The 24,191-nt window shown below is 41.3% G+C and overlaps 1 protein-coding gene across 2 annotated transcripts; it reads right to left on the bottom strand.

Moving 5' to 3' along the window:
• Positions 1 to 1,608: 1,608 nt before the first annotated feature.
• gba (glucosidase, beta, acid) lies at positions 1,609 to 22,005 on the bottom strand. 2 transcript variants are annotated; one of them, XM_034174723.1, is made up of 12 exons: positions 21,955 to 22,005; positions 21,792 to 21,869; positions 21,528 to 21,716; positions 21,312 to 21,458; positions 18,854 to 18,987; positions 18,583 to 18,755; positions 18,404 to 18,493; positions 11,268 to 11,415; positions 4,348 to 4,572; positions 2,270 to 2,433; positions 2,079 to 2,195; positions 1,609 to 2,012 (listed from the first exon to the last, which is right to left on the bottom strand). In XM_034174723.1, exons 2-12 carry the CDS (start codon positions 21,856 to 21,858, stop codon positions 1,907 to 1,909), a joined length of 1,560 nt encoding a protein of 519 aa, XP_034030614.1. In that variant the 5' UTR covers positions 21,859 to 21,869; positions 21,955 to 22,005; the 3' UTR covers positions 1,609 to 1,906. The 2 variants fall into 2 exon arrangements, with proteins under 2 accessions (XP_034030614.1, XP_034030615.1); XM_034174724.1 differs by having other exon boundaries at positions 21,974 to 21,992.
• Between the last annotated feature and the right edge of the window lie 2,186 nt (positions 22,006 to 24,191).

The following is a 24,191-nucleotide window of genomic DNA, read 5'->3' on the forward strand; positions in this document are numbered from 1 at the left end:
TGTTATATGTTTGGGTAACATCTTCTTATGGCCTCAGACAGTGGACTCATCTCTGTGCTTGTTCTGTTAGACCTCAGTGCAGCTTTTGATACCGTTGACCATAAAATTTTATTACAGAGATTATAGCATGCCATAGGCATTAAAGGCACTGCGCTGCAGTGGTTTGAATCATATTTATCTAACAGATTACAATTTGTTCATGTAAATGGGGAGTCTTCTTCACGGACTAAGGTCAGTTATGGAGTCCCACAAGGTTCTGTGCTAGGACCGATTTTATTCACTTTATACATGCTTCCCTTAGGCAGTATTATTAGAAAGCATTGCTTAAATTTTCATTGTTACGCAGATGATACCCAGCTTTATCTATCCATGAAGCCAGAGGACACACACCAATTAGTAAACTGCAGGAATGTCTTTCAGACATAAAGACATGGATGACCTCTAATGTCCTGCTTTTAAATTCAGATAAAACTGAAGTTATTGTACTTGGCCCCACAAATCTTAGAAACATGGTGTCTAACCAGATCCTTACTCTGGATGGCATTACCCTGACCTCCAGTAATACTGTGAGAAATCTTGGAGTCATTTTTGATCAGGATATGTCCTTCAATGCGCATATTAAGCAAATATGTAGGACTGCTTTTTTGCATTTGCGCAATATCTCTAAAATTAGAAAGGTCTTGTCTCAGAGTGATGCTGAAAAGCTAATTCATGCATTTATTTCTTCTAGGCTGGACTATTGTAATTCATTATCAGGTTGTCCTAAAGGTTCCCTGAAAAGTCTTCAGTTAATTCAAAAGGCTGCAGCTAGAGTACTGACAGGGACTAGAAGGAGAGAGCATATTTCACCCATATTGGCCTCTCTTCATTGGCTCCCTGTTAATTCCAGAACAGAATTTAGAATTCTTCGTCTTACTTATAAGGTTTTGAATAATCAGGTCCCATCTTATCTTAGGGACCTCATAGTACCATATCACCCCAATAGAGCGCTTTGCTCTCAGACTGCAGGCTTACTTGTAGTTCCTAGGGTTTGTAAGAGTAGAATGGGAGGCAGAGCCTTCAGCTTTCAGGCTCCTCTCCTGTGGAACCAGCTTCCAATTCAGATTAGGGAGACAGACAGCTTAAAACTTTCCTTTTTGAAAAAGCTTATAGTTAGGGTTGGATCAGGTGACCCTGAACCATCCCTTAATTATGCTGCTATAGATTTAGACTGCTGGGGCGTTTCCCATGATGCACCCAGTGTTTCTTGTTATTCACCTCTTTTTGCTCTGTATGCACCACTCTGCTTTTAATCATTGGTGATTGATCTCTGCTCTCTTCCACAGCATGTCTTTTTCCTGATTCTCTCCCTCAGCCCCAACCAGTCCCAGCAGAAGACTGCCCCCCCCCGGTTCTGCTGGAGGTTTCTTCCTGTTAAAAGAGTTTTCCTTCCCACTGTCGCCAAGCGCTTGCTCATAGGGGGTCGTTTTGACCGTTGGGGTTTTTCTGTAATTATTGTATGGCTTTTGCCTTACAATATAAAGCACCTTGGGGCGACTGTTTGTTGTGATTTGGCACTATATAAATAAAATTGATTTGATTTAACTAACGGCAAACAAGAAAAACTGCCTTGATTTAGAACTTCAGTTTAATTCAAAAATATATTAACATAAAAAAAATCAGTTCAATTGTCATTTGAGATCACTGCACATTTCTAGCAGTCTTGATAAATACTTAAAAAAACAACAACATTGTGGTTACTCTGGTTCTGTAAATCAGTTAAGTGAAAAAAAAAAAAAAAACACACCAGATTAATAAATAATGAAATGATGTTATACTGTGAAGCTTATTTTACTAAAGCGTTACTTTGGCATGTTGAAATGAGCATAAATGCTTTTGAAATTAAAAATAAATAGTGTGTTCAGGATCAGAGTGTGTTCCATGCCAGCGTGAGCAAGGAATGAGATGGAGCAGTAGACGGGATGTAGCCTACAGCAGGATCCCAAACTTCAAACTGGATCACTGATGACGACCTATGAAACAAACAGTTTGTAGAATGCTTTATGAAACAGGTGCACACCTTAAAACATGTTACATACCTGTTGAGTATGATGAGCACAACTGAACCATCTGGCCTGACAAAGGCTGTGAATTCCATGGAAGTTTGCTGGCTGACAGACACACCCACTCTCTGAGACCCCTCCCACAGGAACTTACTGCACAAAAACATACTAATGTGAAAAAAGGGCATCCCTGCGAAACTTGATCCACAACATTATGACTGTAGTACCTGAAGTGGGCCATGCTATAGAAGGTTGGCTGCTTATAGAAGATGTCACGATGCGCGTTCACAATGACAGTGCTGTCCACGAAGTTCTTAACCCAGTTTGGCCCACCAGTCAGGTCCAGTGCCAGGTTCCAATCAATCCAGCCCACCACGTAATGATTTAAGTCCTAGTGAGGACAAAACACATGCACAGTTAGTGGGTCAACTAATAGCTCATTCGTGGCTTTTCGGCCAATTTCAAAGAGCATTAGGGGATCAATTAAATTCAGCTAATAACCCCCCGCAACCGAGATGAGGTTTAACAGTTCAAAATGTTTAATCCGATGATTAAAAAAAAACACTGCATGAGCATAACCTCAAAAAGCAAAGCCAGAGTAAACACAATGATTAAATATATTTTAATGTTTCTTATTTAATACTTTGTGCACTGTGAATAATGGAAACTAAATTTAATTTGTCCATTTAATTATTTACATCATCATTCTAAACGTTTTTTGGAAACTTCCACAGATACGGGTCAATGTACTGTGCATCCGGAAAGTATTCACAACGCTTCACTTTTTCCACATTTTGTTATGCTACTGCCTTATTCCAAAATGAAGTAAATTCATTTTTCCCTCAAAATTCTACTCAACGCCCCATAATGACAACATGATTTTTTTTTTTTTAGTTTTTGAAAATTGATTCAAAATAAAAAACTAAGAAACCAAAATACATAAGTATTCACACCCTTTGCTCAATACTTTGTTGATGCACCTTTGGCAGCAATTGCAGCCTGAAGTCTTCTTGAATATGTTGCCACAAGCTTGGTACACCCATCTTTGGGCAGTTTTGCCCGTTCCTCTTTGCAGCACCTCTCAGGCTCCATCAGGTTGGATGGGGAGCGTCGGTGCACAGCCATTTTCAGATCTCTCCAGGGATGTTCAATCAAATCAGGTCTGGGTTCTGGCTGGGCCACTCAAGGACATTCACAGAGTTGTCCTGAAGCCACTCCTTTGATATCTTGGCAGTGTGCTTCAGGTCATTGTCCTGCTGAAAGATGAACCATTACCCCAGTCTGAGGTCAAGAGCGCTCTGTAGCAGGTTTTCATCCAGGATGAATCTTTCCCTCAATCCTGACTACCTCCCGTCGCTGAAAAACATCCCCACAGCATGATGCTGCCACCACCATTCTTCACTGTAGGGATTGTGCCTGGTTTCTTCTGAACACAGTGCCTGACATTCACACCAAAAATTTCAATCTTTGTCTCGTCAGAGCAGAAAATTTTGTTTCTCATGGTCTGAGATTCCTTCAGATACCTTTTGGCAAACTCCAAGTGGGCTGCCATGTGCCTTTTACTAAGGAGTGGCTTCTGTCTGGCCACTCTACCGTACAGGCCTAATTGGTGGATTGCTGCAGAGATGGTTGTCCTTCTGGAAGGTTCTCATCTCTGCACAGAGGAATGCTGGAGCTCTGACGAGTGCACATCAGGTTCTTGGTCACCTCCCTGACTAAAGCCCTTCTCCCTCGATCACACAGTTTAGATGGGCGGCCAGCTCTAGGAAGAGTTCTATTTATGGATGATGGAGGCCACTGTGCTCAGTGGGAGCTTCAAAGCAGCAGAAATGTTTCTGCACTCTTCCACAGATTTGTGCCTCAACACAATCTTGTCAGTAAATGTTCTGTGGGCACTGCTAAACTATCATGTGTGCCTGGAATTTAATTCCTCTTGCAGTCGGAAGTGTTCAGACTAGGTTCATCAGGCAGCTGACCTACAAACCCCAACATCATATCTGGGACATACAGAAAATGCAAAAAACCTGAAATATCTTTGCTTCAAAATAGGAGTCAAAGTAAAGGTAAGGATCACTCTTATTTATTCATTTTGAATAAATGAAAGCACCCAATGCGAAATGCATGGGATGGATCACATTTCATTAGAAAGTGAAGACACTAAACACATGTTCAGCTGGGTCTGCTGCACGAAATGCGGTACACTGTAACCTGCAGTGAAGCATGCTGGGAGGTGACACCGGCGTTGAAACAGCTTAGCAAAAGTCAGCGGATTTGAACAAACTAGTGTGACTCCCTCAGACTGTACCTGGATAATGTCATGTGCATACTCCTCAGCCCTGGCCCAGCTGCCCAGTTTGACACCCTTGTCCAGGTGACTCCAGCCAGCACAGGCCTCTGTGCCGATCAGGTAATACTCTGGGAACAGGTGATGGGTGACTCCCAAGCTTAGCTCAGGTGGGATAAAATTGTCTAAGTACCAGTGGACGCCAATGCCGTAAATGTATCGTCCAGCGTGCACGTCACTTAGGACCTGAGAGGACAAAAGATAAAATCCTTTAAAAAAAAAACACAAATAAATACATAAACACATGGCGGTAAAACAGATGGAAAAGAATCTGGTCATGTCAAAGTAGACACTGCATTTAGAATTTAAAGTTAGACTGTGCAGGATTTAGTATCAGCTGATTACTCAAGTCTGGTGTTTCTTAACTGACTAAGTACACCTGAGTGAGTGGGTGGAGGCAGGGTCAGAGCCAGGATTATATGAAGGGGGAGGGGTGGATTTGTGAATGTGTCACGCTTCCGGGGGGGGGGGTTCTAGGGCCATGCCTCCCCAGAAATGCCATTTCCCGCATATTTCACCACAAAGAAAAGATAGTTTTTAAATCTGTTTTTATTTATTTCAACTTTTATTGTACAATCTTGAATGTGATGCTATGATGTTATGATGACAAGTAATAGAACATTTGAACTGTCTTTTGGCATCTCCACCTCTGCTGCTGCCTCCTGCTCTGCTCCACCCAGCAGCTACAGTAGTGTTCAGAATAATAGTAGTGCTATGTGACTAAAGATGAATCCAGGTTTTGAGTATATTTCTTATTGTTACATGGGAAACAAGGTACCAGTAGATTCAGTAGATTCTTACAAATCCAACAAGACCAAGCATTCATGATATGCACACTCTTAAGGCTATGAAATTGGGCTATTAGTAAAAAAAAGTAGAAAAGGGAGTGTTCACAATAATAGTAGTGTGGCATTCAGTCAGTGAGTTTGTCAGTTTTGTGGAACAAACAGGTGTGAATCAGGTGTCCACTATTTAAGGATGAAGCCAGCACCTGTTGAACATGCTTTTCTCTTTGAAAGCCTGAGGAAAATGGGACGTTCAAGACATTGTTCAGAAGAACAGCGTAGTTTGATTAAAAAGTTGATTGAGAGGGGAAAACTTATATGCACGTGCAAAAAATTATAGGCTGTTCATCTACAATGATCTCCAATGCTTTCAAATGGGGGGGGAAAAAAAAAAGAAAAAAAAAAAAGACACGTGGAAGAAAACGGAAAACAACCATCAAAATGGATAAAAGAATAACCAAAATGGCAACGGCTCACCCATTGATCAGCTCCAGGATGATCAAAGACAGTCTGGAGTTACCTGTAAGTGCTGTGACAGTTAGAAGACGCCTGTGTGAAGCTAATTTATTTGCAAGAATCCCCCGCAAAGTCCCTCTGTTAAATAAAAGACGTGCAGAAGAGGTTACAATTTGCCAAAGAACACATCAATTGGCCTAAAGAGAAATGGATGAATATTTTCTGGACTGATGAGAGTAAAACTGTTCTTTTTGGGTCCAAGGGCCACAGACAGTTTGTGAGACGACCCCCAAACTCTGAATTCAAGCCACAGTTCACAATGAAGACAGTGAAGCATGGTGGTGCAAGCATCATGATATGGGCATGTTTCTCCTACTATGGTGTTGGGCCTATATATCGCATACCAGGTATCATGGATCAGTTTGGATATGTCAAAATATTTGAAGAGGCCATGTTGATTTATGCTGAAGAGGACATGCCATTGAAATGGGTGTTTCAACAAGACAATGAAAACAAGCACACTAGTAAACGAGCAAAATCTTGGTTCCAAACCAACAAAATTAATGCCTCGCAGATGTGAAGAAATCATGAAAAACTGTGGTTATACAACTAAATACTAGTTTAGTGATTCACAGGATTGCTAAAAAAGCAGTTTGAACATAATAGTTTTGAGTTTGTAGCGTCAACAGCAGATGCTACTATTATTGTGAAGACCCCCTTTTCTACTTTTTTTTACTAATAGCCCAATTTCATAGCCTTAAGAGTGTGCATATCATGAATGCTTGGTCTTGTTGGATTTGTGAGAATCTACTGAATCTACTGGTACCTTGTTTCAAAGGATTCAAAGGGGATTCAAAAGAATTTTATTGTCATATGCACAAAGGAACATGTTCCCTGCACAATGAAATGTGTCTACTGCATTTAACCCATCCTAATTGCCAGTTAGGAGCAGAGGTCACCTTTAGGTGCCCGGGGACCAGCTTCAGATGTATATCCCTGCCTTATGGTCAACAGCAGGGCTGAGCAAACCATGACCGGCCTCATGACGACAGACGACACACACATAACACACATAAGCCGGCCCGGTACATGAACACATATAAAAAGCACACACACAAGGTAAAACATGTTCCCATGTAACAATACGAAATATACTCAAAACCTGGATTAATCTTTTTAGTCACATAGCACTACTATTATTCTGAACACTATTGTATGCGGGGGGACTGTATAGGGAGTATTTCACCATGGACGAGGTGAGGGCAGAGCTCCGAAAGGTGTGTCCTGGTAAATCAGCTGGACCTGATGGCATAGCACCGAGGGTCCTGAAGGACTGTGCTGCGGAGCTGACAGTGCCTCTGCAGGTGCTCTTCAACCGGAGCCTGCAGATAGGGCAGATGCCAAGGCAGTGGAAGACCGCGTGCATTGTGCCAGTGCCCAAGGTCGGGAGGCCATCAGGGGTCAAAGACTACAGACCAGTGGCCTTGACATCTGTGGTTATGAAGACACTTGAGAGGCTTCTCGGGCCACAATTACAGCCTGCACTGGACCCTTTACAGTTTGCCTATCGAGCACATATGGGTGTGGAGGATGCCATATTGTTCATGCTGCAAAGGGCACTCTCCTTTCTTGGTGGTGTGGGGGGGTATGTGTAGCTTATGTTCTTCGACTTCTCAAGTGCATTTAATACCATCCATCCTTCTATTCTGAGGGATAAGCTTGTGAAGTTGGGTGTGCAGCAGGTATTTATCTCTTGGATGAACAGCTACTTGACAGAGGACACAGTACGTGAGGGTGGGGCAGGCAATTTCTGTAACTGCGCAAACGAGCATCGGCGCACCCCAGGGAACGGTCCTCTCCCCTTTTCTTTTCACACTATACATCTGACTTCACTTACAGGACTCCAACATATGCAGAAATATTCTTATGACACAGCTGTGGTGGCCTGTGTGAGGGGAGGGGACGAGACAGAGTACAGGGCAGTTATCAAGGAGTTCACCAACTGGAGCAGGTGCAATGGGCTGGTATTGAACACCAGCAAAACAAAGGAAATGATAGTTGACTTTGGCAAGAGGAAAGCACAACACCTACCAGTCAGTATAGACAACGTGGGCATTGAGGTGGTCTCCACATGCAAGTACCTCGGCGTCCATATTGACAATAGATTGGACTGGTCGGTGTAGGTAAATGCAGCATATAAAAGGGGACAAAGCAGATTGTTCTTCCTCAGAAGACTGAAATCTTCTGACGTTTGTAACGATATGCTTTTCCTTTTTTTAATCAATCTGCTGTGGTCAGCACTGTATTGTTTGCTGTTGTGTGTTGGGGGAACAGCTTGTCTATTAGGGACAGTAACAGACTGGACAAATTTGTCAGGAAGTGCGTGTCAGTGATGTGGAGGGAGGCGGTCTCTGTGTGTGAACTGGTGGAGTGCAGGTTGAGGTGTATTATGAATTCTGTTATTAACAACAAATCTCATCCTCTACACGACACTGTGGTTGCTCAGAAAAGCAACCGCAGTGACAGATTCCTCTCCATGAGATGCAGGACTGAGAGGTATAGAAGATCATTTGTCCCGGCCGCCATGAGATTGTTTAACGCTTCTTGTTACTGTCGTTTTACTTCCATGTGTTTTTATATTTGTCTTATTTATTGGTATTTTATTGTATGGATGAATTGTGTATGTATGTATGCTCTCGGGCAGATGAATTTCCCCTTATAGGGGATGAATAAAGTATTTATCTATCTATCCATCTTTGACTTAAAAGGTGAACATCCTTACTGAAGTCACTTGCTGAATAGAGCATCACCGTGTTTGGGGGATGAGAACAACTCCAAGAACACCATCCCAACCGTGAAGAATGGGGGGTGGAAACATCATTTTTTTGGGGTGCTTTCCTACAAAGGGGACAGGACAACTGCCAAAATCTTGCAATACGTGACCCCATCCATCCTCCCTTCAATACAGTGCAAACAACCTCCTTCCTTCAGTAAGAGCACTGAAGATGGGTCGTGACTGGGTCTTCCAGCATGACAGTGACCTTAAGCACACAGGGCAACTCAGGAGTGGCTCCGTAAGAAACATGTCAAGGTCCTGGAGTGGCCGAGCCAGTCTCCAGACCTGAACTCAACAGAAAATCTTTGGAGGGAGCTAAAACTCAAAACCTGAAAGATCTGGGGCCTCATGTACAAAGCATGCTTACGCTCAAAAACATGGTGTACATCCGTCTCCATGTGAACATTCAGATGTATCAAAAGCGATATGACTGTGGAAATGTGCGGTGCGCCAAGCAAAAATCCTGGCTGGCGTACGCACATTTCTACAGCTATTGTTCCACTGCCGACACGTAGAGGTGATGCTGGGAAATGTTATTAGTGTGAAATCAAGAAGTTAGAGTGATGTGCACATCAGAGACACACTAATGAACAATTAACACACCCACATGTTTGCAATTATTTGGATGATATAAACCATGCGCAAACTGACGCGTAAAATGGCACCAACAATGGTTGCGTTAGCGTCAGAGGACCTTGCAAATGGTGCAATGTGACGTGAGCGTGTATTCAGGGAACGAGAGGATTTACTTGCAAATGGCAATAACTGGCTCATAAATGATTTTGTTTACCATGGCCACTGTTACTGGAGTTGTGCGCAGAACTGTGGCGGCCCAGAGCGCAATATGGCGAGGAGCCAGGGGTTGTCTGTGCCCTCACAGGTGTTGACCATGCTGAGCTTCCTGGAAACTGGGGCATTCCAACGTGAGCTGGCCGATCAGTCAGGAGTTGCCTGACAAGCTTTAGCTGAGCCATGCCAGCTGTGTGGGACGCAATCATGCGAATGCCATCAGGTACATCACATTCCAACATTAAAGCGCCATTTGCAGTGAGAGCCGATTTCATTGTAATCAGAGCTATTGACTGCACACGTAGTCACATCATATGTGATGTGCAAACGGGCATCAGGCTGGTTGGTGGTTGGCACGGTGCACGATGGCAGCTGCTTGCTGTGTAGTGTGTTTTTGTAATTGATCCAAATGTAAAAAAGCGCCCCACATTTGGGCATGTGTGCATTCAAATATATATATTTTATTATTAGTCTTTTTTTTTTTTTGCTTGATGGTGAGCTGCAGAGCTTCTTAACAGGCTTCCTGTGTTCAGCATTTGACAAACCCTTGTGTAAGTTGTGAAAGTCACAGTCAGCGCAGGCGCCTCACCTTTTTAAAAACAGCATGTCAGTGTCTCTCTCACACACACACACACACACACACACACACACACACACACACACACACACACACACACACACACACACACACACACACACACACACACACACACACACTCCGTAGCTTCCACAAACATTTTTCCAAATTCATGATTAATCCATTTAACAGTGTAATGAATAACCTGTCCCTGCGTGTCTCCACATAATTTCCAGTCATATATAGTATAATTTCTTTCCTGTGTTCATGTTGTCTGATGTGACGGCGAGGGTAATTCCTGCTTAAAGAGCTTATTTATATGAAATTGCATTTTGAAATGGGGCATGGCCAGGGAGGAATTTGGTTCCATGCTCAAATACACGTTCAGTGGGATGTACAAATGGAACGTGCATGAATTCATGCCTACGCACACTTTCATACATCTGAATATTTTTGTGTTTACGCCAGTTTCTGGGTTTTGGCGTACACCATGTTTTAGTAGGAAATCCACGCAGGTCTTTGTATATGAGGCCCCTGGAGAAGATCTGTATGGAGCAGTGGAGCAAAATCCCTGCTGCAGTGTGTGCAAAACTTGGTCAAGAACTACAGGAAACGTTTGACCTCTGTAATTGCAAACAAAGGTTTCTGTACCAAATATTAAAGCCTGTTTTTCTATTGTATCACATACTCATTTGATGTAATAAAATTCAAATTAATTATTTAAAAATCATACAATGTAATTTTCTGTTTTTTTTTGTTTTTTTTTAGATTCTGTCTCTCACAGTTGAAGTGTACCTACGCTAAAAATTACAGACCGCCATTCTTTGTAGGTGGGAATAATGGGATCAAATAATTTGCCTCAAAAATCATGAGCGTCACATAACTTGATGCTAATGGGCTAACATTAGCATGACAAGATAATTTCCTCCATTATGAGCAACAGGATTTACAACGAGTTAAGCAAAGAGAAAAAGAAAACCCATGCATGACAAAACAAAACTATGTTTGAGTTTCTCACCAGACAGAAACTAACACACACAATTTTGGACCTTAGAGAATTATGTTCAGATGAAAAGAAAGTTGACCGATTTATATGTGTTACAAAAGGGGGCGTTTTTGGCACTTTCTGAACTTACTTTTTGTTCATCTCAAGACTTTCCTTGGAACTTTTGAAATACTAGATTGCTTTCTTTGTCGGGCTCTAATATGATCAAAAATCATGCAACGCACCCTGTAACAAACATACTGTTGAAAACCGAAGGCCCACATTCCAAAAGACGTTAAGATCAATTACCCCAATACTGGTGTACACTTATACATACGTTTTAATTTTGCAGTATTTTTATTTTAAGATTATTTATCATTGGTGCCTCTCATTTTTATGTGTTGATTCAATTACTATTAAATAAATCTTGACATGTCCTCCAATTGGACTCACCACTTTAGCCCAGTAGGGCAGCAGCAGGCGGTTGTCATCCAGTAGGATGACATGTGTGTTTGGGAACGAAGAGTCTTGCAGGGCAGGACCCAGGTCCAGAGCCACCCAGTCCCTCTGCTCCTCAGGAGTGAAGCCCATAGCCTGAAAGCTGCAGCCATACAAAAATCACGTTTCAGCTGTCAAACGTAGACATACATGCTCATGACCACTCAGCCTGAAAGGCCGGGCAGACGGTGTCAGCACTGACTCTGTGAATGGAGTAACTCAAAAATAAAGTCATGTAACCTTTTCAGTTTAATAATGGAGCTGCGTCTACTAAAAATCCCCAAACCATGTGAACGTAATAACTGGAAAAGGAAGTCTAGTATGCCTTTCAAACTGACAATTTTGGTGTCTCGTACTACGATAATTTGCGCAACTTTTGTTTGTTGCCCTAATCTTCCCAGGTACTTTGGCAAATTCCCACAAAACCTGGTATGTGGAAGAATGGTGACCCTGGAATTGTCAAAGGGTTGTGCCCCTATTCCTCCAAGGTCATTTAGCTGAACTCTACTGTACTCTAATGGTCAATCCCAGATCTGCCCTTAAACTGAACGACCCACAACAACCACCTGTACAGGAAGGGACAGAGAAGGCTGGACTTCCTGAGGAGGCAGCGGTTGTTTAACATCTGCAAGAAAGTCCTGTGGATGTTCTACCAGTCTGTGGTAGCCAGCGTCCTCTTTTACAGTGTGTTGTGCTGGGGGGCAGCACATCCAAGAAGGACACATCCAAGCTGGACAAACTGATCAGGTGGGCTGGTTCCATTATTAGCATGAAGCTGGACTCTCTGGTGATGGTGGCAGAGAAGAGGACACTGGACAAACTCGATGCCAGTCACCCTCTGCACACCATCATCAGCAACCAGAGCAGCCTCAGACTGCTCCTTGCCAAGTGCAGGACCAAACAGACTGAAAAACTCCTTTGTCCCTCAGGACCAACAGACAGACAACACCTCACTCGGGGAGGAGGAGTAACAGAAAGGAGAGAAGCAGTTGTAGCAAGTAGTTCATGTTTACTTTTTGTTTCTTACTTTTGCTTTTGATACTCTGTGTGCTCTTACCCTGTGCTACTGGCCATGCTGCTGGAACCTCAATTTCCCTGAGGGAGAGTTCCCAAGGGATTAATAAAGTGCTATCTAATCTAAAGGACTCACTTTGGAAAAGGTCAAGGTCTTTGGGGTAAAGGTAAAAAGTTGATTTTTCACTCCGTCCAAACTTGCCACAAATATGGAGCTGGGTAATGGAATTGCTGAGGTCAAATTTACCAATTGTTGGGATTTAGGCCACTGGGGCCAAAGTCTAATATTTAAAGTTTTTCAGTACAATTCCTACAAAACCTGTATATGGAGGAGGGTTCAAAAGTTTCACAGCAAGGTCAAATTTGCCAGTAGTCAATCCTTGGGGCCAAGGTCATGTCTGCTTGGCTGTTTGTTGGACTCCTCAGAGGTTGTTTTGCCCATTTCTACAAAACATGGTATGTTAATGAAGGCCAACCATGAAATTTCCAATACATAAAGAATTCATTTTTGTAAAATTGACAAGGAATTTTCAACCCATTTTGGACAAAATGTGGCAAATACTTTGTAGATTCCATCATTGCCCCGACAAGTTCAGCCCAAGGACAATCATTTGTGTAAAGATCAAGATCGTTGGTATCAAAATTTCAGATGGCCATTGCTCTTACACTCTTCATACCACTGGAACTGGTAAACTAGTCTAATACAAATCTTGGGCAAGTTCAAATTTCAGCAACCTTAACCTCAATTTTTCTGAAAATCTTGTCAACACAATAAATTTAGAAATAATTCACAGAGGCTCTTCAAATTTTAAGCCACAGGTGCACCTACCAAAAATCCTATACAATCCTATCCTATATATTTTTTATTTTAGTGGCAGTTTAACAACCACACTGTACCTTTTACGAATTCATGTAATTGACAGTGGTGGGCACACTTCCGGTAATCTGATAACAGATAATTATCAAAGATAATGTTTTCATTATCGGATTATCTTTTTAGATAACTTTAAAAAACATTATCGGACTAATTATCTTCCGATGAATTGTCCTCTGATAACTTTTAGACTGATAATGTAGTAAACCCAGCTGAACAACAGCAAACATTTTTAAAATTTAAAAACAGTTGAGACCTACCTGTTAAAAGTTTCCTGACAGATGTATATAGTTCTACCCTCTGCAAACAGTAGAGAGATACTTCCAGAAAAAACCACTCTACCTCTACAGGCAAAGGAGAACTAGTCACCAAAAAAAAAAACAAAAAAAACAATTTCCTTTAACACCATACTGATAGGCCGTCATCCAGAGGCATACATTTTTAACTTATGGTTCAAATTTTAACAAAACTAATTTTGGACAAGTTATTTAAAATTACTGTCATGTCTGAAGTTTTATAAAGTGAAAATATCAGATATATGTTTTAGTTTTAAAATAATGTGCTAATTTTTAAGGTTTTGTGAGCACATGCTGAGCCCAGCAGTGCATTATGGGTAGGACAGGGTGTTCATGACAGGACAAATGCATTTCAGACACTCTGTTCAGGTTCCACGGACAGCAGCATTAAACTCTAGTGCCTAAAACTCTCGTGAATATATTCTCTGGGTTTATAGATGTTATTGTATTTGCGTTTGTTAAATTCCACGCATCTTAAATGTAGCAGATGGATTATCTGGGATCTTGTTTTGGAAAGATTTCAAGGCCTCTACTGCCATCTACTGGCCAGTGGTGTTCATGGCAGTATTTTTTATTTATTTATTTTTTTTACAAATTAAGTTTAAAAACAAAACAAACAAAAAAAAAACATTACAAGACAGCTCTGCGGTGTTTGCACATGCACAGTGCGAGCGGTTGGACACTTGTAGCTCTGCAGCAGCAGGATACCCTCACGACAGCTGAGCAGAATAATATCAAACAGGTTTGATTTTCATTCGACCATACGATCGGCAATCAGGAGGTGGTCGTCAGATGTTAAACGCAGCTTGTTACTCCATGTACACTACACGATGCAGGACGCGCGATTAACCTGAAACTCAGTCCAAAAAAATTCTCTCGCACAGTGTAAAGCCAACATTTATGTTTCAACAATATTGAGTGCATGTTTTACAACATCATAAAACGGGCGCACATTCTCTCCACATGTAAAACATCTTGCGATGACACTTCGAGGGCTCCGTAAAAATGCCTGTTTTTACAAATAAAAATGGAATATTTTACAAAAGAACATTTATCTCAATTATCTGTAAACACCAACACACGACACATTAACGTGTTGGTTTACATAATGAATGACTGAACCAATCAGTGTTTAGCAGAGGCACATTTTACCCAAAATCCTTTGCGATCTGTGTGTGTTACAAAACCTCAGAATTAGTGCATTATTCAACATTAAAAGATATATGTTATATTTTAGCTTTGTACAAATGACAGAATTGACATTAATGGCATTATTCTATCAGTATTCACACAAAACCATAAGTCAGGATGCCTTTATTTTTCAAGACCTCCGCCTGACCGGAGCATTGTGATTGGTAGAGAGCTGGCTTTGTGACTGCTCTCAGGGTGCTTCAGTGCTGTAGCCGTGTAGATTCCAGCAGGGGACAGCATGTTCAAACATAGAAATGCTGACTCATTGTTTGAGTCTTTTGTCGCTTTCAAAAGCGATCGTGGTGTTAAAACTAAAATTCAGCTTGTTAGTACTTGCAAATGTACCAGACATCCCTGGAATTTATCAGTTATTGGTTATCTGTAACTTCCAATACATTTTTGTGTGGTTTATCGGTTTATGTTAATCAAAGATTATCTGTTATCGAAGTTAATTTTTTGGTTATCTGTGCCCACCACTGGTAACTGATTACATTACAAATTATGTATAAAGTTAAAAATAACCTGCTGCCACAACATGTCCAGGATCTGTTTAAACTGAAGGGCTCCAGTTATATATTGAGAGGAACTTTATTTTTTGAGAAATCAGGGATCCAAAGTACTGCAAAAAGTCATTGTGTTTCTGTCAAAGGTGTTAATATCTGGAACAACTGTCCTGGCAATATTAAAGTACTTGGTACTTTAGTAAGCTCTAAAAAGACATTACAAGAATAACAAAATTGCTTGCTATAGTTGAAGACTTAGGTCTATTGATTTGTTATTACTTTCAGGTTTGTGTGTTGTGTGCCAGTGTTCGTCTGGTTATTTTTGTAAATTTGAGTTCTTGAACCAACTTTGCATATTTTTTTCCTTTTTGGTATTGTCATCATGTGTGTGCATATGTACAGTGAGGAAAATAAGTATTTGAACACCCTGCGATTTTGCAAGTTCTCCTGCTTAGAAATCATGGAGGGGTCTGAAATTTTCATCTTAGGTGCATGTCCACTGTGAGAGACATAAAAAAAAAAAAAAAAATCCGGAAATCACAATGTATGATTTTTTTAATAATTTATTTGTATGTTAATGCTGCAAATAAGTATTTGAACACCTGTGAAAATCAATGTTAATATTTGGTACAGTAGCCTTTGTTTGCAATTACAGAGGTCAAACGTTTCCTGTAGTTTTTCACACTGCAGCAGGGATTTTGGTCCACTCCTCCATATAGATCTTCTCCAAATTGTTCAGGTTTGGAGTTTCAGCTCCCTCCAAAGACTTTCTATTGAGTTCAGGTCTGGAGACTGGCCAGGCTACTCTAGGACCTTGAAATGCTTCTTGCAGAGCCCCTCCTTAGTTGCCCTGGCTGTGTGTTTGGGGTCATTGTAGGGAAGTAAAAAAAAAAAAAAAAAAAAAAAAATGTAATTTGTTAATAATGTATAAAATGTTTTAAGTTTAAAAATGTAACCTGTCAGAGATGTAATCTATTTAATAATGGTCATAATTATGAAATAAGTCAGTGGTATGTGACAAGTTAAAGAAATACAATCTGTTAAATAATGTTGAAAAATGACGCTGGATATTGAAAGATTGTATTGTAAAAAGGGGCAGAAAATATAAGACTTGTTCTTCTCTCTGCTCCTTTTCATTCTGGTAATGGAGATGTTTTATTTCTGCTTTTCTGTTTTTTTTTTTTTCTTTTAAATGAATGAAATAAATAAATAAATGAATGAAATGAATTGTCATACTGGAAGACTCAGCCATGACCCATCTTCAATGCTCTTACTGAGGGAAGGAGGTTGTTTACCAAAATCTCGCAATACATGACCCCATCCATCCTCCTTTCAATACGGTGCAGTCGTCCTGTCCCCTTTGCAGAAGAGCACCCCCAGAGTATGATGTTTCCACCCCCATCCTTCACGGGTGGGATGGTTTTCTTGGGGTTGTTCTCGTCCTCTAAACATGGTAAGTGGAGTTGATTCCAAAAAGCTCTATTCTGGTCTCATCTGACCATATGACCTTCTCCCATGCCTCCTCTGAATCATCCAGATGGTCACTGGTGAACTTCAAACGGGCCTGGACATGTGCTGGCTTGAGCAGGGAGACCTTGCTGCCCTGCAGGATTTTAAACCATGACAGCATCATCTGTTACTAATGTAATCTTTGTGACTGTGGTTCCAGCTCTCTTCAGTAGGTCCTCCTGTGTAGTTCTGAGCTTTCTCAGAATCATCCTTACCCCACAAAGTGAGATCTTGCATGGAATCCCAGACCGAGGGAGATTGACAGTCATCTTGTGTTTCTTCCACTTTCTAATAAATAATCATAACAGTTGTCTTCTACCAAGCTGCTTGCCTGTTGTCCTGTAGTCCATCCCAGCCTTGTGCAGGTCTACAGTTTTGTCCCTGGTGTCCTTAGACAGCTCTTTGGTCTTGGCTATGGTGGACAGGTTGGAGTGTGATTGATTGAGTGTGTGAACAGGTGTCTTTTATACAGGTAAAAAGTCCAAACAGGTGCAATTAATACAGTTAAAGAGTGCAGAATAAGAGGGCTTCTTAAAGAAAAATTAACAGGTCTGTGTGAGCCAGAATTCTTGCTGGTTGGTAGGTGTTCAAATACTTATTTGCAGCAGTAACATACAAATAAATTATTATAAAAATCATACATTGTGATTTCTGGACTTTTTTTTTTTTTAGATTATGTCTCTCACAGTGGACATGCACCTAAGATGAAAATTTCAGACCCCTCCATGATTTCTAAGTGGGAGAACTTGCAAAATCACAGGGTGTTCAAATACTTATTTTCCTCACTGTATGTATGTACATATATATATATATTTCTTTTTTTTAGTATAAGGGGTGGGTATTTAGAAGCTTTGCTTCTGCCCTCACCCTTTTGGACACACAGGATCTTTGTAAAGTTGCTTTGTTATGAGTTTTTTTTCATTCATTCATTCATTCAAGAAAACTATGGAGGGTTCTGAAATTGGTATGTAAAGTTGCTTTGTTATGAGTTTTTTTTCATTCATTCATTCATTCAAGAAAACTATGGAGGGTTCTGAAATTGGTACCACACCAGTGTCCATCAAAAACACACAGCTTTTGTTGATATCGTAATACTGCCAACCATGAAACCACGTGGCAGTAATCTTGGGGCATATAATGAAGAGGAAGGGGAAAAAAAAAAAACATTTTTATGTCAGATTTTAAGATTTGCTTCTGAATACAACAGCTTGACATAATTCACCCTCTCAGGTAACATCCCATTCAGATCTTATTCCCCCCCCGCCCCATGAGATTTAAAACACTAGAACCTATTTTGTTGCATGTTTATGACCATGTCTTGGAAATGTTCTCATCCTATCAGCTCTGTGTTTCTTCTGTTAAGAAATTCTTGTAAAATCCTTGTAATCATTAGAATGGTCTCAACAGTGGGTCACCCCTCTGAGTCTGGTCTGCTTGAGGTTTCTTCCTCATTATCACCAGAGGGAGTTTTTCCCTCCACTGTCACCTGTGTGCTTGCTCAGGGGGGTTGGTAAGGTTAGACCTTACTCGTGTGAAGCGCCTTGAGGCAGCGTTGTGATTTGGCATGTAAATAAAATAAATTGTACCAAAAAGTATATTTTAACCACCATCCCAAATATGCCCACCACCTTAGCTAATGTCCATGTCCCAGTGTACATAGTTGACCTCATCTATGACTGAGTCCAGAATTTCAGCGTGACTGACCTGTAATTTGTCAGCTGCCCCGCAGTTGGTTCATTCCCTGTGGTCACTGCCCAGAAAGTCAAATTATATTTAGCATATTCCTCGAGGAACCTGAGACAAAAAAGAAAAATCCTGTAAAGTTATGTTGTATCTACCTTTACTGATATGCGACATCATGTTTGGGTAAAGTCCTGCGTCACCTGATGTGGTACTGAGCCCAGGTTTTATGCACTTTGCCCCCTGGCAGACCTTTAAGTGACCCCTTTCCGGTGATTGTACCACTAGTTTTCATCCAGGCTGGGGCGCTCCAGGCGCTGGCCAGCAAAGACAGGGAGCGATGAGACAAGGCCTGAGCACGCTGCAGCAGAGGGATCTAAGAGGAAGTAGAAAGACATAAGAGAGGGATCAACTGAATGACCTAGCAGGAAGGAAAATAAATAAATAAAAAATATATTCAGGAGCAACAGAGACCTTCATCTTGATGTCCTCAGGAGCCAAAGTGAAATCATTCAGGGTGTAGTCTTCAGGTGTGTCTGCGTAGGTGTAGAGACGGGTGGAGAAGTCACAGCTGGCCATGGGTACACGCATCAAGTTGTAGCCAATACCTAACAGACAAAACAGTGTGCACAACCACGCACGGTCATCCACTACACGCAGCACAAAGACACAGGAACTGTGGACCCAAATAAAACGTGATGTTCCCTCCTTCGTTTCGATTTCACCATCAGCTGCATTTTGCCCAAATGAAATTACAGTAAGAACCAAAAGTAGACTATTTTAAAATAGAAGGCACATGCCCAGACCAAAGTATGACAGTCTTTTGTTAACATTTTCTTGTGATCCTGACTGCTGAGCTTTGATCCAGATCTTTGATCCCGACCTGAGATATTGACTTCTAAATGTCCTGATCATGTCTTTGAAACTCATCACAGAAGGTGTGTTTTTGTTGCCATCTGTGTGGTCAGCTTTGAGCCTGAAGGCAGGAAATGTGTGTAAATGTAGCACGTACAGTAGTGTTCAGTTGGGCTATTAGTAAAAAAAGTAGAAAATGGGGTGTTCTCAATAACAGTAGTGTGGCAATCAGTCAGTGAGTTCATCAATTTTGTGGAACAAACAGGTGTGAATCAGGTGTCCCCTATGTAAGGATGAAGCCAGCACCTGTTGAACATGCTTTTCTCTTTGAAAGCCTGAGGAAAATGGGATGTTCAAGACATTGTTCAGAAGAACAGCGTAGTTTGATTAAAATGTTGATTGGAGAGGGGAAAACGTATACGCAGGTGCAAAAAATTATAGGCTGTTCATCTACAGTGATCGCCAATGCTTTAAAAATGGACAACAAAAAAAAACAGAGATGCGTGGAAGAAAACGGAAAACAACCATCAAAATGGATAGAGGAATAACCAGAATGGCAAAGGCTCACCCACTGATCAGCTCCAAGATGATCAAAAACAGTCTGGAGTTACCTGTAAGTGCTGTGACAGTTAGAAGACGCCTGCGTGAAGCTAATTTATTTGCAAGAATCCCCTGCAAAGTCCCTCTGTTAAATAAAAGACATGTGCAGAAGAGGTTACAATTTGTCAAAGAACACATCAACTGGCCTAAAGAGAAATGGAGGAATATTTTGTGGACTGATGAGAGTAAAATTGTTCTTTTTGGGTCCAAGGGCCACAGAGAGTTTGTGACACAACCCCCAAACTCTGAATTCAAGCCACAGTTCACAGTGAAGACAGTGAAGCATGGTGGTGCAAGCATCATGATATGGGCATGTATCTCCTACTATGGTGTTGGGTCTATATATCGCATACCAGGTATCATGGATCAGTTTGGATATGTCAAAATACTTGAAGAGGTCATGTTGCCTTATGCTGAAGAGGACATGCCCTTGAAATGGGTGTTTCAACAAGACAATGACCCCAAGCACACTAGTAAATGAGCAAAATCTTGGTTCCAAACCAACAAAATTAATGCCTCGCAGATGTGAAGAAATCATGAAAAACTGTGGTTATACAACTAAATACTAGTTTAGTGATTCACAGGATTGCTAAAAAAGCAGTTTGAACATAATAGTTTTGAGTTTGTAGCGTCAACAGCAGATGCTACTATTATTGTGAACACCCCCTTTTCTACTTTTTTTTTTTTTTTTACTAATAGCCCAATTTCATAGCCTTAAGAGTGTGCATATCATGAATGCTTGGTCTTGTTGGATTTGTGAGAATCTACTGGTACCTTGTTTCCCATGTAACAATAAGAAATATACTCAAAACCTAGATTAATCTTTTTAGTCATATAGCACTACTATTATTCTGAACACTACTGTAAGTCGCTTGCATATGTTCCGTGCAGCTGGTGAAATGACCCGAGACATATCAGATGCTACTTTTGCTCCAGACTGCTGGAAGTGTGTAAAGGTGTGGTCCTGAAGCAGAACTCTTGTTCAAACTTCCAAACTTTTTACACATTTCAAAAATATTAAACCTTAACACTTACCCCAATCCTCAACCATTTGACATAAAATACTTTGAAAAGTTTCAAGCCTTATTCCAACACCAGAGGCTCACAGCGCCCTTTCCTGAGGCGTTTATGAACTTGGGTTAATTTTTAATTTTACTCCTGAATCTGAATGCCACTTGTGGAATGACACTGCTCACTTCCAGTATCAGAACAAAGCTCTAAACCAGTCTGGGCCCCCTAGCAAACATGCAAATTATTACACTGTAAACGGGTGTAATTTTTATGAAATATTTGTACATAAAGAATTTGTGCATTTAAATATTTCTGCTTCTGTGCCACAGTTTTGCACACATCTGGGAGTCTTGTGCTATAGCACAATCCAGATAATATTTAGATCCAATCCAGAAAGTTTACATTTGCAAGTCAAGATCTATAGACCCCCTTATCTACTTTAAGACAGACAGACAGACACACACACCTTCTGCAGAGAAGAACTGTCGGAGAAGCTGGTCCTGGGAGCCAGGAGACAGGGACAGGATGTTCATAGCTGCTGCATCTGTCATGGCTCCACCAAACCCTCTGATCTGCTGGTACTTCTGGAAGGCAGCGATTGTCAGCCGGAGGTCTGGAAGAGACGCAGTCATGAGGAGGCTGCAGCCCACAGCTGCTCCAACACTCACCTCCCGGTGCTCACCTGCCCCGCTGCTGTTCTGGTGGACCTGACCCCGGCCTTCCTCCAGCCTGCTTCCAGCCATAGTACTCAGGTAGGAGGCATACTGACCCACAGGGGGAAGTGTGGCCGGACCGAAGCTGTCACAGTAGGTGGAATTGCACTCACACACCACAGAGTCCTCACCAAAGTGCCGGGCCACACATTTACCTCCTGGAAGCATTAGATTAGATTAAGTTTTATTTATATGTCACTTTACACTCAGGTCACTATTGCATTGTGGGTTACCTGCAGAGGGGGTCACCAGTGCCGACAGGAAAACAGAAGCCAACAGGATCGTAGAACGAAATGACATTTTTGTGTTTCCTGTAAACAAGAATTCAAATTCAAATCTTTATTATTGACAGGCAGCATTTAACCCTGTAAGGTTACTGATAGCAGCTGCTTTCACCTGAGATCACTGAAGTTACCTCAGCTTCGTGCTCAGCTGCTTCCCATCTTATGGACACTTCGAGTCACATGATGTCGTTTTTGTCACATGATGAAACATGTAATAGTATGCCGCTGCCACCAGGTGGCACTATCATTAAAACAGCCGTACATACCGAAATAGGTTTTATGTTTTAATTTAATTAAAAGAAAAAAAGATTTTTACCAAACTCAAACAGATATGTATCTAACTGTCAGGTATTATAAGTGATTTGACGTTTGTGTCGCACTGTTGTACAAATGTAAACACTGAGCTATAGTTTTCAGCTATGCTAGCTAGCTAAGCTAACGCTACAGCCTGCAGCTTTTAGCTTCAGTGGAAGCAAAAATGGTGTTAGGTATAAGTTATTCGTTTTAACACTTCAAACACATTTTAATAGCTCACAAAACACGAAGTACAGAAGGTAATAATGAGCGTTCATGTGAACCAAACACAAAAATGAATGTCCAGCAGCTCCGCAAAGTGAGGCCTGCTGTTTTATTCCCAATTACAGTCAGAACCACCAAGCATAGTGGTCAGGATGAAAAACTCATTCGTCAGAGCAGCGAGGGTCAGGGTCACAAGAAGAACCAATTATAATCATTTGGATCAGAAGGCCTACAAGTCGGAATAGTTAGGTTTAGAAAAACCAATAGAAGGGTTTAGGTTGAAGACCCGCTAATCAAGCGTGGTCAACAGAAACACTGGTCATAAGAGTTGGGTGAGAAGTCAGAAGGGTTTAGATTAGGGTCAAAAGACCCATGTCATAAGCCTTAGGGTCAGAATATGCTCAGATGGGTTACGATAATTCATGTTTATTTTCTTAAACCCAACTGGTCCTTCTGACTAAAGGGGCCAAGGACGGATGTCACCACTTAAGGTATTTGCTATATACTGTTCTAGCCAACAAGTTTCACTTACCACATGGTCTTTATGATATATGACACTATCATAGTAACTGATGACTCCTGTGACTTGAATCAAATTGTATACTCAGATGGGCAGCACAGTGGATTAGTGGTTATCACTGTTGCCTCACAGCACGAAGGTCATGGGATCAATTCCCACCTGTGGCCTTCAATGTGGAGTTTGCATTTCTCCGTGTTTGCACGGTTTCCCTCCGGGTGCTCCAGCTTCCTCCCACATCCAAAGACATGCAGAGTAGGTGAATTGGAAACTTACTGGTGTCCTGTCCAAGGTGTATCCTCCCTCACACCCAGGGATGGGTATCGATAAGATTTTATCGATGTCAATACCATTATCGATTCCGCTTATCAATCCGATTCCCTTATCAATACCTCTTGTGAATTTTTTGTGTACTAAAAGTAGGCTTTACAGGTTTTCAATGTCACCATTTTATTGAGTCTTAAAGTAAATAAATATGAAATTGTTCACTGGATCCTTAAACTCTGGACATAATAAACTCCACATGGTGGATCCTTGATCTCTGGACATAAATAGAAATAAACAAAATCTGTAGTTATTGTCAAAAGCATTTCCTTTCAGACATTATTAGCATGAATGTCTTTCCATACATCAAAGCTGAGCACTTGCAGCTGACTGTGCTACATGTCAGGATGTAATTTATAAAGAATGCAGGATGTCTCGCTTTGGGAGGAAAAAAACGCTTTAGTCGATTGTAGTTTCTTATCTGTCTTACAACGTTTGTAAGAGGTGTCATTTAAAGCAGCAATTCGTTTTGAAGTTATTAATTCCAGCCATACTGTCTCAGCAGAGCGGCGCAGCGTTTGGAGCTGTGCCAACGGAACAGAGGACAATTCTCTTTTGACTGCAACAAGACATGAGTCCCATTTAGTGACTTTAATCCACGATATTTGACTCACGATATTTTAATGGCTTTGAGAGGGGTTAAGAAGTGGACTTGCCATTTCTGAAGAGCAGCGAATCAAAGAACCAACGAGCTAGTGGATCGAAGCATTGCTTCAATGGTTCACGCTTCAAAGTGCTGTCACGCTGCAGAAACGGTTGATTACACAGCTTCTGCAGGGTCTGTAATCAACGTAGCGGAATGATCATTTTCCCAACAAACACCCTCAAAAACAACGGCTGATCTGAAGGACCGATGAGGGAATCGTTAAGCAAAAAGGCTATGGATATCGGCGGATCGAATAATTTCTTAACGATACTCGAAAAGAACCGGTTCTCGATACCAAACCCAACTCACACCCTTGTGACTGCTGGGATAGGCTCCAGCACCC

Source organism: Thalassophryne amazonica, chromosome 7 (genome assembly GCF_902500255.1).
Source record: "Thalassophryne amazonica chromosome 7, fThaAma1.1, whole genome shotgun sequence".
NCBI classification, from domain to species: Eukaryota; Metazoa; Chordata; class Actinopteri; order Batrachoidiformes; family Batrachoididae; genus Thalassophryne; species Thalassophryne amazonica.

What these genes read in the sequence shown, in the direction of transcription:
- gba (XM_034174723.1), bottom strand. Translation starts at nt 21,858, where the DNA reads ATGTCATTTCGTTCTACGATCCTGTTGGCTTCTGTTTTCCTGTCGGCA. An exon ending in GGGCAGCTGACAAATTACAG is followed by an intron (nt 11,416 to 18,403) that starts GTCAGTCACGCT and finishes GTATGGCTGCAG; the next exon opens with CTTTCAGGCTATGGGCTTCA. An exon ending in GTGCTCATCATACTCAACAG is followed by an intron (nt 2,013 to 2,078) that starts GTATGTAACATG and finishes TTTGTTTCATAG; the next exon opens with GTCGTCATCAGTGATCCAGT.